At 31.3% G+C, this 14,329-nt stretch overlaps 1 protein-coding gene across 1 annotated transcript in view; it reads left to right on the top strand.

The window, feature by feature from the left end:
* The first annotated feature begins 1,269 nt into the window (after nt 1-1,269).
* The window catches only part of LOC129920133 (uncharacterized), a 59,149-nt gene continuing 46,089 nt past the window's right edge, over nt 1,270-14,329 (top strand). The window contains exon 1 of the mRNA XM_056001346.1: nt 1,270-2,225. Within this exon, the coding sequence (XP_055857321.1) occupies nt 2,001-2,225 (225 nt within the window). The 5' untranslated portion in view covers nt 1,270-2,000. The remainder of the gene's footprint in view (nt 2,226-14,329) is intronic.

Genomic DNA, 14,329 nt, shown 5'->3' with positions numbered 1-14,329 from the left:
CTTTAGGTTCGTAAATTAATTAAAACAAAGCATTCACCTGTTAATTAACAACTGCCTCCCCCACATCCCACCTTCCTCAATCTCTTCATTTAACATTATATTTGCAACAATATGTCAACTAATGAAATTACTTATTTCCCACCATCATCATGATCCAATCCATTTGTTGTACCACTTTTGTACCCAATTCCATTCATCAATATCCATCAATATACCCTGTGTGTGACCCCTATTCATTCGAATAAACCAAAATACTTGTCTCAAAATGTATAAATCCTCTCTCCACTCACCATATATTCATGCTCTACATACTTCCTGTTTTGTCACCGGGATAAAAAGGAACAAACATAAAAAAAAAACCAACACACACAGACACACACAACCCAAAGAATCCCTGCGACAACACAACGCAGAAATAACATCTCAATTTCAAAACAAAGATCAATATCCATACGTCCACACAACTTCTCTTCCCAATATAATGTTCTCCACCATCCCCCCTCCCACTCCTTGTCGATACTTTTTCTGAACCAATTTTTCAAAAATATACCATCACCCCCATCCTCATAATTCAGACGTACAAAAAAAAAAAAGCTACAAAAAACCATCTTCTCCCTAAATGGATATAAATGAGAAGCAAAACCCATTTTGTGCAACAACCCCTAAATGACTTGAAATACCTACTATACAGCTAGGGGACATTTTTTTTCCTCTCTCAACTCTCATGACATAATCAAGAGGTAGGTATCTCTCATCGATGACAGTTGGTCTTTTATAAGGCACTCAGCTGAAATCATCATATCACTCATAGGAGAATTCTAAAAAAAAGTTCAATAAATTGCTTGAAAGGAAAAACTATAACAGTTTTCTCCCTTGGGATAAAATTCTTAATTTTGCCAAAACTTTCTCTTATCATATCTTGCAAGTAATATTTTTTAAAACTTCGAACTCGAGTATTGATCAAAGTTAAAAAAGTTCTGCTATTTTACTGTTCTCGCATGTTACTTTTTTCTCCCATGATACTTTTTTCATAAATGATCAGGGAAAAATTCATAAAAGTTGATAAAAAAATTGTATGGAAAAATAAAATTTATGTGATATAAATTTGTCTCCCATGATATCTTCCTACAAAATACATAACTGATGGAAAACTCTCAGTAACCACTGTTCCAGAGAAGAGCATGCGCTTGAAAACCTTCAAAATTTCAAAATGTTCTGAGAGAATTTTTGTATCGTCAAGCCTGTGAGATGTTGAGGGTTGATGGTGGCTCACAGTTAATCAGTGTTAGACTCGTGGCAGCATCACACAATGTTGCTAATGCCGAGGCGCTTAAAAACCATATCGGAAGCACATTCGGAGGAAACAACATTGAAACATCGACCAAACACCTATCAGCTACAGACGATAGAAACGTTGTCAGTTTGCAAAAGGTGCTCGCAATCGAAAGGCAGCTCCAGCTAGTTTGAGGAGTAAACCCGGGCTATCAGTTTGTCACAACGATAACGTTAAAAATCGACCACAAAAATTGAAGGCGGGAGTGAAGTTCTAAAGTTTTTTTTTTGTTTTTTGTCTCACAATATACAAAGAGACAGAGGGTGTTACAGTACAGTTTTAGTGACAGGGGTTGGTTATTTGTTCGATTTGTTTGCTAATTTTGTCCCAAGGGTTTGTCGACTTAAAGTGCTTTCATTCGAAAAAAAAGTTGTGCGTTATTTCAGTCCTTGATTTACAGAACTACTTCTCAACACGAATGGGGGAGACACAGACAGAAGCGAAAAAGAATTCCAAGGAATCCACTTCAGTTATAGTACGACGTCGAGTAGTGTAGTAGTATCCTGTGAGTTGAAAGAAACAAAAAGAAACGAAAACGAAAAAAAAACGGTTTGTTGTGAGTGCATCAGGTGTCCTGGGTTATAAACAAAGAACCCCTTGTGTGCTATAATGTAATCGGCCGGAAGTGAAACCTTAAACCAAGTGCGGTCCGCGCGCAATCCAAACAATGGAAATGGATGTAAACTTATCGTCGAAAAAAATTGGCGCTATCGAGGGCGTGCTGGGTGGTGGTATTGGTCTTAGCCCAAACTCTCCAGTTGCCAAATCGGGCTGCTGCATGATTCGAATGAATTTGAGGACAAAACAGCATCGAACTCCACAGGAAGTGTATTTCGAGAGTCGAGGCAAGTCGTGCAAGAAGTTGTTAAAATTTAATGGCAACTCGAACAAGGTTAGTGATATGTGATGCAGTTTGTGTTCTTAATAAAAAAAAAAAAAATATTCTACATACCATATCCTTTGTATCCTTTCCATCTACATATATCCATATCCATGCAATCGCCCGTTGCAATTGGGTTTATTTATCTGCTCCCAATAATGATCCTTTATTCCGTCGAATATGAGAAAGAAGTAGGAGCAAGGGGAGTTATATCATGAAAATACCATCCTATGCGACGACAACGACGGCACACATATTCATGGCAGGACGAAGAAGAAGGAGGGATATGTTATTATATGCCAGGATATGTCACTTTTGGCTTTCGTTATCCTTGTTTTTGTGTTTGAATGGTGCTGCTGCAGTATACCTAAGAATATTGAGGTATTTGTGTCGTATCCTGGTTTCAGGATATATGATTTAAGCGCAGCTATTTTTCTATAGGAATTTCATATCCTGCAGCTAAGTCTCTAAAATGACAGCAGTAGGGTGACCAAATCCGAACTTCATTTGCATTTATCCTGTCCTCGTTTAGCTATATGGAATGGGATACAATTTTTTTTTTCGTTCTTCTCGTTTTTCTATTTTGTCCTGTCGTTTTTCTTCTGCTTTTTTTTTTGCCTCCTGCTGCTCCCCGGATGATTGTCTGTGTTTATCAAAGGAGGTGGTTGGAGAGGAACAAAACATCCTATATATTCTCCCCCAAAGGACGATAGAAGTGGCGGCCGTCGGTCGGTCGGTTGGCCATTCAAATAGATGACTTGCGGTTATTCCTGGAACTTTGGTCCTATACTTTCTTTCATTCCCGTTCTACTTGTGTGAGAGGTACCTACTCTTAGGACTATATGTCCCTTTTTCGTTTGTCTGCTTCCTTTGTCCCTTGAATTATATGAGCTGGAAGGTGGGTATTCTGTGTATTCTGTTTCTTTCTGTGTGGAAGAGAGGCCTCTATCTAGATACTGATGCTTTACCTGCTTATTTTCTCGTGCCCAGGATTACGATATTTTTTTATTCAATTTTCTTCGGGAAGGCGCAGCACAAAAAAAAAGGACTCAAATCAAATTATGTTTTCTTTTTTTGTACTCTTAGAAGCTTTTTCTCTATTTCTTCTTCTTTTTTTGCGGAAATTTATGATCAAGTGGGAGGGTAGGTCTAGGCGTTCGTCGTCGTCGTCAACGAAGTCGACATAACGATTATTTCGGAGGGGAGGACGAGTGCCAACCCAACAATCTGTGACTAGGTAACTAGAAAATCTGGAATTTAATTTCATCTCTTATGTTTGCCCATTTGGAATGGTTTCAAGAGTTTGTGTTTGCTGTGTTGTTTTTTTTTATGCTCCTTGGCATAAAAGTGTACTCGTAGACATAAAAATTGAAAATAAAACAAGGATTCTAATGAAACAACTATGAGTTTATATTTATGTATCCTTATCCATACATTGAGGCAACTTGACCACTATCTAAATACGGAGCGAGAGCTATGCCAAAAGGATATACGAGTATTATATCTGTACCTACTTAAATTCTTTTTCTTGATAAATTAACAAAGATGCTTATCCTTGCCATATAGCTCGTTATCATAAGAAAGGATATGGGAAGTGTTTGTAGAAATAATAGGCTTTGCGCTTGATAATATGCTGCTATACACATGAGGCACTGGTAATAGCAAATGTCGACAGGCAGGCAGACTGTCTGCCTCCATAGGGTTTTTTGATTTTTATGTGGGTTAAGTAGGTGAAGAGAGATGATAATTTTGCAAAAGATATGGGGATATTTACGTTAAGGCAGATTAATAGGCGATTGCCAGAGAGTTAGACTTTGCCTTAGACGGAAGCAATTTCCAGTAACACTCTTTGGTCTTGGTGCCATTAATCACTCGCTTGAGTTACATAAAAGAAATGTGTAATGTTGTTGGGGTTGCTTGTTGGTTGGTTTAAGGGATGTTTTGTGTTTTTGTTTTTGTTTTTTTTTTTTTTTTTTCTTTATAATAGTGTTGTTTTTTTTTTGCTGTTGTCGATTTTTTTTTTCTTTTGTGAGGATTTGTAAGGTTTTGTAAAATGAATGTTTTCTATTCAAATGAGAGATCAGCTTTAGCTTAAACTTGTTATGCCATTTATTTTGTTATAAAAGTTCTGCAGATAAACCGTTTTTGTGCAGATTTATAAAAAACATTAATTTAAGTTCATTTTTTAATGGATGAATTCGGAAAATATATTTTCTAAAATAGTTAATTCCCCTTCTCATCAAAGGGACAATGAAATCAAAGGCTAACACATTACGTTCTTGTGTAAAAATATATCAGAAATGAGGAAAAACTTGGTTAATTTGACACGAATTCAAAATCAAATGAAAACCCAATGAATCATGTGATTAAAGTGTTAAGAAAACTATATCATCTGCATTGAAATCACTTTCAAAATGGCTGTGTCAACATAAAAGTTGTATATAGTATAGAGATTAATTTAAATCATTCAGACACATTTTTATTTTTATTACCTACGTCATTATTTTCCAAAGCTTCGAAATATTAGTTTGTAAAAAAACAACTTGTTTTTTCATTCAATAAAAATCAAATGCAAGCAAAAGAAATCAAAAGCAAGTGTCTTTTATGCTAAAAGCAATTCCAATGTTAATATTTTTTATGAACAAAATTAAGGAACATTATAATTTGATTTTTCTTATAAGTACTTACATAAAGTTTCAAATGATTTTCACCACAATAGAAGTACGTCAATAGTTGAAGAGGAATAAAAAAAGGACAAAAAAAAATTGAAAATTGGTAGTCATTTAAAAAAATAATTTTTTAACACATCTCGTGTAAAAATTAAAAACAAACTATAGAAGATACAAAAATTTTCTATAGCTTATTTGAAAGATAATAACCTAAAGTTGAATGCGTTTAAAGATTTTTAAAAATTCTATCATTTAAAAGGGTAAATAGGGGTAAAACAAATCTTAAAACAATTGGCTGTTTTCTAAACGCGACGATGTAGAAAATTGATTTTTTTTTTTAATCGACAGATTAATTTATTATAAGGTAAAACATACCTACAGATATAAATACGTAAGGTTTTAATCTTTAGCTTAAGTACTTTGCAATAAGATTATGATTTTTGATCATTTTTTTTTAACAAAAGCACACCACCTGTTTTCTTATCACGTTATCACGTAAAATAATCGTCCATAAACCGGCTTTACAGACAACCACTTTTTTCGAAAATAAATTTGTTGATGCAATTTGTTAGGTATAAGTAAATACTACAACTTTTCAAACCAGGAGTACACACTTTATTCATAAATAAAATAATTCATGATTAAAATGTCATGAAAATATCACGGCTAATATTGAAAATAGGAAGTTTATTTAGGTATGTATATTATACACCTTGCACTCCTCACCGATGTTATATTAAAATTTTCAAACATTACAAAAAAGGTAGATACCTAGGTGTATTGGTATGACATTTTCATAAATATGTATATTAATCCACAATAACGAAAATTCAAAACAAATCATCAAAAAATTGAGTTTTCAAAAAGTTTTGAATTTTTTAAGAAGACCAAAAATGTGTATTCTGAAAACTTTGTTAAATTTTTATATTATGGTAGCTATAACGCTACGATAATTTCAGAAATAAAAAATACGGTTTCATTTCGGGTAGGTACTAACTAATAACGGTACAAAAAATATTTTTTTTTATTTCTAAAAAAAATATCAAAATTGCTACCTTTACAGCGGTGTTTAAAACAAAAAAAAACTTTGTTTATATGGAAAGAAACGTTAGTTTTGGTTCTAATAAAAATTTCAAATTTCCCCTCTAGGGAATCACCCAAAACTGTTATCTACAAAGCTTGGTGTACAAAATATTTTTTTGTGTTTGATTGAAGTCAATTTGTGAGAAAATTGGAAGATTGTCTTTTACTCCCATATATTTTTTTCCTTAAATTACTTAGAGAACCTTTTGATATCGTTTATTTAATGAAATTTAAGCAACAAAAAAGGTTTTGTACAAAAAAAATTAATTTTAATTAATTAAAAATCAATACGGCAACATCGGCAATAATAAATTATTAACACTGACATACTTACCAACTTTATTTAATTTCAAAAATTATATATGTAAAAATGTTTGCTCGCTTTGAAATTTAAGGCGCAAGGTTATAGCTCTAGATTATACATACCTACGTCCATAATGGTAACCCTAACACCTAATATAATACACCTAAGTTGTAGATCAATAAAAACTAAAAAAAAGACGGTTATTTTTGTTAATAAATTGACAATATTGCACTCTACAATGAGTGTTTAAAAACAGGATATTTATTTGGGAAAGATAATATTATGAAAAATTCCTCCAAAAACCAGGACTGCTGCATTTGAAATACGGTCTGATATGTTAAGTTACTAGGCAATCATTTTTTGAAAATTATGTTAATTTTATGAAATTTAAGGGTCAGGTAATCAACAAACCAAATTCTAACTCTAAGTAAATTGTTCCTTAAAAGCACATGAAACTCATTTACGATTTACTTTTTTTTGTAACTTAAGCAATTCATCCAAAGGTTATGGAAAAATACAATTTGAATTGGAATGTGTTATTTTTTGTTATATAAAAGTCTTCCCTTCAATCGAAGCTTGTTAGTAATATGACATTGTTTCCCAAACAATATTGAAATTGCTCATAAATCTATAAATAAAATTTCATTACCTTTTCTTTTGTTCCTGATTCATATTTGTTCGTCAAAAGGATATGTACTTTACGAACATTCAAACATACACACAAAGTAAATGTGGGTCGCACATAGAATATACAAAGATAAGGACTAAAAGTTGAAACGAGATATCGAAAATGAACCATGAATGAATGAACTTTTGGTGCTTCCTTTATTTTGTTTGGAGTTTCCTTATTTTTATTTGTTTTTGTTTTTTTTTTTTTTTTTGTTATCTACGTTCTCATGTAAGCCATAAAAATGTTAACGTTAAAGGTTATTACATCTTCATAGCTCTTTGGTTTCTCATGTGTGAAGTTTATAAAGTTTATGTTGGTTTGGCAGCGCGGTGGGCGTGTGGTAGCGACCAACCGACACGGCAAAGGATTCCATTAAAAATATGGCCGCTTATAAAATTTCAAAGGCAGTTTTGTTTTGAAAATAGGTATCCAACTCATCCTTCACATGTCGGCTTGTGTTATAAAAATTGACGGTAATTTTTATTAAAAATCCATTTGAGCAACGAAATATATATCCTATACGTTATAATAGGCTCGGCATAAAATATAGAGATACACAAATAATAATAATAATTTAAGCTTTAACTTCATTGACAAAAAAAGAAAACAACAAAAAAAATATAAAAAGGGTTTAGAGATTGCTTCCGGAACAAATTTGTGAGTTTCCATAAAAACTAATGTTATTAAAATGGATGACACGTCAAAAGGATTTTATTTATTTTTTATTATTCATGGAATTTCAGTTTGTATGTACAGTGATGTGTTGTTTTTTTTTTTTTGTCTGTGTTGTAGTCATGGCTTATAACGCACAAGGCACAACACTCTCTCGTGAAATGCAAAAATAAAAATGATTCAATTCATATCAACCACTGTCCTGGAGGGTAAATAAAAATGAGCACACACAACACTGCCATATTCCTGTACACAAGTCGAAGGATATTTTTTTGTTTATTTTTTGTTTGTGCTGTGATAAAAAAGTTTTCCTTTCCAGTTTGGAAATATAATATTTTTTCCTCTAACCAAATGTTTTTTTATAGGTTCAACTTATAACTTAGCATGAAGTTTGTTATATTTTTATTTTTTTCTGAAAAAGTTTAATTTGCAGTTTTATTTGCGGATGTTAAAAAAATCTAATAAATCTCTAAACAAATTGTACAACAACTTGGCATCACTCTCATCTTTGAGACAGTTAAAATTAGTTTTTGTGAGAATTTTTGAGAAAGATTATGATTTATCGTTATGATTGGCGCTTGTTGCAAAGAAAAGAAATCAGAACAAAATGTTTGCTATAATTTGAAAATTAAAAATTTATTCCATGAGGGTTTAATTTTACGCTTAAAATATGTAGGTACTGAAAGCTACATATTTGTTGCGTTTTAAACAAAAACTTAAAAAAAAATTTGAAAGCATACCATGGTGCACTAACCATTACCAATTGTGGTAATATGCTATTGATAATGATAACAAAATAACTATTTTGGTGAACCTATAAATCTGTAAAACTCACAGGTTTTCTTGATATTTTTGATTAGGCTTTTATTTTTTCAAAAAAATAAACAAAGACCTATTTTGCTTTCCTTTTTTAGTTCGTGTAAGAAATCAGAAATAAAATCTTCCTATTGAAGGATATTCAAGGAATAAAGAATTTATTGAAGCTTTGAAAATTCATGATCAATCATATATAAATGGATCCTTTTCCATTCTCGCCAAGTATTAAAGCATTGTTTCCCAACCCCCCCCCCTCCCAGGCTACGGACATTGTGATCCACATTTTATAAAAATTTTCAAATTGTAAAGAAAATCGGTCAATGTGGTGTATACGTAACATTTTTTTTTTTTTTAAATATTTGTTTACTTGCTTAGTAAATTCTGAAACCAACCACTTATTTTGTATTCTTTTTGCATCATTTGCTGACTACCAAATTTATTTAGTTTAAATTATGTAGTGCTTACTCAAAGTTTTACGTATGTTTGTGTTGCTGGTGCTTGAACTATTCAGAGTAAGGAGCTTCAAGCATCATTAACTTAATTTAAACAAAGTATTTATATTTTATATGGACTAATCCACTGTTCAAAGTGGTTTCAAATACGCCCTTATTTAGAATAATTCTGTGTGTTCTTGACCATATTTTGAAAAAAAAAATTGCTCTGAAAAAACATTTTTTAAATTTAACCCAGATGTTACAATCGTCAGTTAGATTACCAGAAGAATGTCAATATAAAAAAACTTTTACTCCTAGGTTTATCTGACTATTAAAAAAGGTTGTCTGTAAAGCCGGTTTACGGACGATGATTTTACGTGATAACGTCGTCAGAAAACAGGTTGTGTGGTTTTGTTAAAAATGAGTCAATTGAAGAGTTTACTTTTTTCAAAAAAATCATAATAACAAGAAAAAGCTAAAAAAAATACCTTTTTTATTTTCTCATTATATTAATTTTTTTTATTTTAAAAGCTTACAAAAAAAATTATGCAATTTAAAAACCAAGTATTTCTTATTTTATTTTTAATTTTTATAATGCACAAAGTGTATAAAAATAATTTATTGAAAACAATCATTTTCATCAAAAAAAGCAAAGAAAACATGAATTTTTATCTTCTCACGTCATTAATTCCATTTTTTTCTCTTACAACCTATACAAAATTTTATACCATCTGAAAGCTTATTATTTCACCTTTCATATGACTTATGAATCTCATTTCAAAGATGCCTACAAGAGAAGTTAGAATTTTTTAAAGTCAACCATGTCGAATTTCCAGACTGAGATTACGGTGGGAAGTACCGTGGTACTTCTGGTGGTTGTTCGGGGGGCAACAGATCTCCAATGGTGTTTTTTGAGGTTTTTCGCAAGTTTCTTGATTTAACATTGTGTAGCTTGTAGTTAGTCTATCGTTATGTGTGATATACCAAATGAAAGGTAATTGTATCAGAATGATCATAAAAGTTTAATAAAATTTCTATCTGCTCTTGATCAAAAGCTATAACTTATTGAATTGTAAAATTTTACCGTTATCTCAAAATTGTGTTTACAAAAATGATTGAAACTTCGCACACATTTAGTCGTGGTCATGGTCTATCATTACTCCATATACTTTATTCCTGTATCTATTAAAGAAAAAAAGATAAAAAGAAAAAACGATGAAAATCGGTTAAAAACTGTCAAAAAACGTGTGTTTTAAAAACTTGTTTCTTCCGTTATTCAGCCAAAACTCACTAAACGATTCCATTTTTTTGCACATGCATAAAGCCAAAACCTTCATCTTATATATAAAAATGAGTTCGTTTAGTGTGTGTGGCCGATAAACTCGCGTTTGGCTTGTCCGATTTTGGTAATTTTTTTTTTGTTTGAAAGGTATTTATATGTAGATGGTTTGTATAAAAAAAAATAATACCTTTTCTCGCATCTTTACATAGCTGTCAACTTATACGAGTAAAAAAACACTCGCTTTATAAAAAATTTAACTATGTATGCTTAATTTGTAAGGCTTTCAAAATAATATTAAAAAAGCCTGATTTTTAGTGAAACAAATAATTATTGGTCTTGTGACATTAAATCCACATTATGGACTGCACAAATAAAATGTATGTATATTCAATCTCTGATCTCTCTGATTCATTGAGGACCCGTGTTTGATTATTGCGAGTAAAGCATTGGCACAATTAGGATTGGTTGTTTCAAATCGTGCAGACCAAAATGTTCTTGATCAGAAATACTACGCGAAAGGCAATAAAATTACGTTGAATAAATTAATTAATTTTTGTGCAAACCAATGTGCCGAAGTTAAACGATCAACAAAACTATGTGTGTGACACCGTTATGCAAGGTGTATATATATTTCCCCTGTGCGTTTGTTTGTGACCCTACTCCTTCTATGTGAAATGTATGTGAAAAGGTCCATCCGAAACAGGGGTCGAATTACGGCATACGTTCGTTATCGTATGGTTGCTATGTGTCCCTATCTTTTTCTACTAAATAAATAGAGACACAAATAGTAAAAACGTTAACGAGTGATCGTAATCGTATGCTGTAATTCGACCCCAGGTTTTGTTTTATAATTGGACCCGGTAGGTGACGCTGCTGTCAAGTTATAGGCAAATTCCATATTTGGGGTCAAATGACTGGACAGATTTTTGTGAAATTTTGTGTTATGACAAGGTTCATTCGAGACAAGTTTTGTTTCATGATTGGACCCAGTAGTTGGCACTGTTGTCAAGTTCTAGGAAAATTACATATTATATTTTGAGCGAACGACTGGACAGATTTTTGTGAAATTTTTTGTGTCTGATAAAATTCATTCGAAACATGTTTTGTTTCATAAATTGGACCCGGTAAGTGGCGCTGTTGCCGAGTATGAATAGACAAATTTCATATTTGGAGTCCGAAAGACTTGACAGATTTTTGTGAAAGTTCGTTTGTGTGATAAAGTCCATCCATGTTTTGTAAATTATAATTGTATGGGGTAGGTGGCGCTGTTGTCAAATTATAGGCAAATATTCCATATTTGGAGTTCGAAAGACTTGATGCTGTTGTCAAGTTATAGTTAAATTCCATATTTGGAGTCCGAACGGCTGTATAGAATTTTATGATTTTTTTTGCGTTTGATAAGGTACATTCGAGACAGGTTTTGTTTTATAGTTGGACCTGGTACGTGGCGCTGCTGTCAAGTTATGAGCAAATTCAATATTTGGGGTTCAAAGAGCTCATATTCAAAAACAAACATGATTTAACACTTTCAAATGTTATTTCCTCAATTAAATCTATCTCACAGTTGAAAATCGGTATGATAAACTGAAACTTAAAATTTGTTGAAGTTGTTTCAACTACCAATTTATAAATACAATTTCCGCATTAATTTAAAATGATTTAATCTTTTTAAGAAAAAATTTTAATATTTAGACGTATGTACAGAATTAAGACGGAATTTTTTCATTTTAAGTCGGTTTTTTTACAACTTACAAAAAAAATTGCTGCTTTTTTAATTTCCTAAATGGCCAAAAAATATCAAATTTTAGTAGCAATTGCAAGTGATTGAAAGGAGTTTGAGACACATAAGATTTTGTTTTTAAAAACATTTTTTTACTATTTGACGCAAAAAATCGTGCATACAACATACATATCGCCTGGAAAGCAAAATCATTATAACTCCATAGGATCTGTTAAGGACATAGCATCAATTTGCTTTCCGCTGAATATTTATGTTGTTAAATGTACCTTAATAATAAATTTAATGAAACTTAGTACACATTCCACAAATGGTTTGCTTTTTTTAATACTTTATACAATTGTACATATGTTTGTGCTCCATATATCAAGTTGTCGCCCGATTTTTTTGTATTGGAAAGGTTAACACATTACAAAGCCAAAAATTGGAAATAAGTACTAGAAAAATGCGGAACGAAGTCCGCCGGGTCAGCTAGTGTCCTATAAGTTTACCCAAAAATACCCCTAAAAAACAAGGTGTTTTCAAAAATTCATATTTCGAAACGCAGAGTGTTGGAAAAAAATCCGTACTAGATGCCTAATTTTTTTTCCCTCATCTTTCACCAGGCGCCTTTAGAATTGTCAAAAAAAAAATCCTTTACCCAAAATCATCATTTTGTCATAGCCCCAACACGTGTACAACACTTTACCACAAAACAATTTGATTCAACACTTAACCACAAAATGTTTTTCTAATCAAATGGAAATATTTAACCTAATGTTTATGCTTGAACAGAATGGATATTTGTATATTTGCCTTCTAATAATAACAAATTTTACATAAATTAATTTAATTTGCTTTCTGTGCATCTTTATAAACACCCTTCTAGGTTAAATATTAAGTGGCCCAATATCTTAGAATGAAGGTTATATATTGTATTAACAATCTTATTGATTTGATCCTATTATCACAAACTGCACAATACTTTTCATTCTTTTACTTATGCACCTCACTCCTTCAAAATTTTAATTTGTATGAAAACTCAATGAAAAAATAAAAGCAAGCTTTTTAAATTTGTCATTAAAATTAAATATTGCATTGTAAATATAATTAAATCTTTTTATATTTTTGGTTCTCATACTATTTATGACATCTATATGCAGTTCAAAAAAATGCATAAATTTTCCATGTTGTGCAATGTTACCATCTCAAAAGTGTTCTTTCCCGCAAAAAAAAAAAACACCCTTTAACCCGAAATATTTTGGTGGACATATTTTATTATTTTTTTCTATGCTATATGAAACGTCCTTACAAAATTTTATCAGCCTACCACTTTTTTCATAGAGCAATTGGTAATATTCTGATTCTTGCTCTTTAAGTAAAAGACTATTATATAACTTTTTACATGATGGTCGAGACATTTTGGTATTAATAAAAATGTTTTGTTACTTATACTATGATGTGCAATAAACAATTGCAACACAGAAAAACTCTTGTATCTACCCTTCCAGATGGAATACAAGGTGGCCCAATTTTTTTAAATAACTCTTAGGACCGGTTTGTTCACACTCGATTATCTTTTAATCAAGGATTTTTCTATGGAATAATCCTTGATTAAAAGATAATCGACTTTGAACAAACTGGCCCTTATATTGAGTACTAACAATGATGTAAATTTCATGCTTTAGTCACAAAGTGCAAGATTTTGTTGCTAAGCCGCCCCACTATAATACAAAGTAACTTTTAAAGATCGCAATAATATCTCTTTTTCGGCAAAATTAGTTGAACTATTTAAGATATACAAATCCGGAAATATAGTCTTATAGGAATTAATAAGTTATAGGAAATTAAAAATTTATTGAAAATTGTGGTATTGGAAAAACCTATTTAGCTTCTGAATTTCAATATTTTATAGTCAATAAATAAATAAAAATAATAGTAGAGCTTGTATATGTTTCAATATTTGCAAGCTGTCCCTTAAATCAATTAAATTTGACTGAACACTTTACCACAAAATGTGTTTCTAATAAAATGGAAATATTCAAGCTAATGTTCATGCTTGAACAGAATTCTTCCAGATAAAATGTCACTTCAATAATTAAACCTCTAGCTACAAGAAATTGACAAATAAGTCTGCTACAAATAATAAATTAAATAAAGGAAATTTATCTATTGTAACATTAACAATTTAAATTCATTATCATTCTCTTCATCAAAAAAAGATACTTTTTCATCAAAACAACCTCGACCGCATACGAAATTCGAAGACACATAATCATTTGTCCTTTAAAGAAATAACTTTAAAGTTAAGATCTTCGTACCGGAACCTGGTGATGGGACATTTCCAATGTCCATATTTTAAGGTTACTCCTGTTATTGTGAGCCCATTAAAAGTTAATTGTTATTTTTGTTGCTAAGAATATTTATCAAATTCTAATGTATACCTAGAAGATATACTGTTACTCCAGA

The sequence above is a fragment of the Episyrphus balteatus genome, chromosome 4 (assembly GCF_945859705.1).
Source record: "Episyrphus balteatus chromosome 4, idEpiBalt1.1, whole genome shotgun sequence".
NCBI lineage: Eukaryota > Metazoa > Arthropoda > Insecta > Diptera > Syrphidae > Episyrphus > Episyrphus balteatus.
The sequence above is the reverse complement of the archived record's forward strand: the minus strand, read 5'-3'. Positions and strand labels throughout refer to the sequence as shown.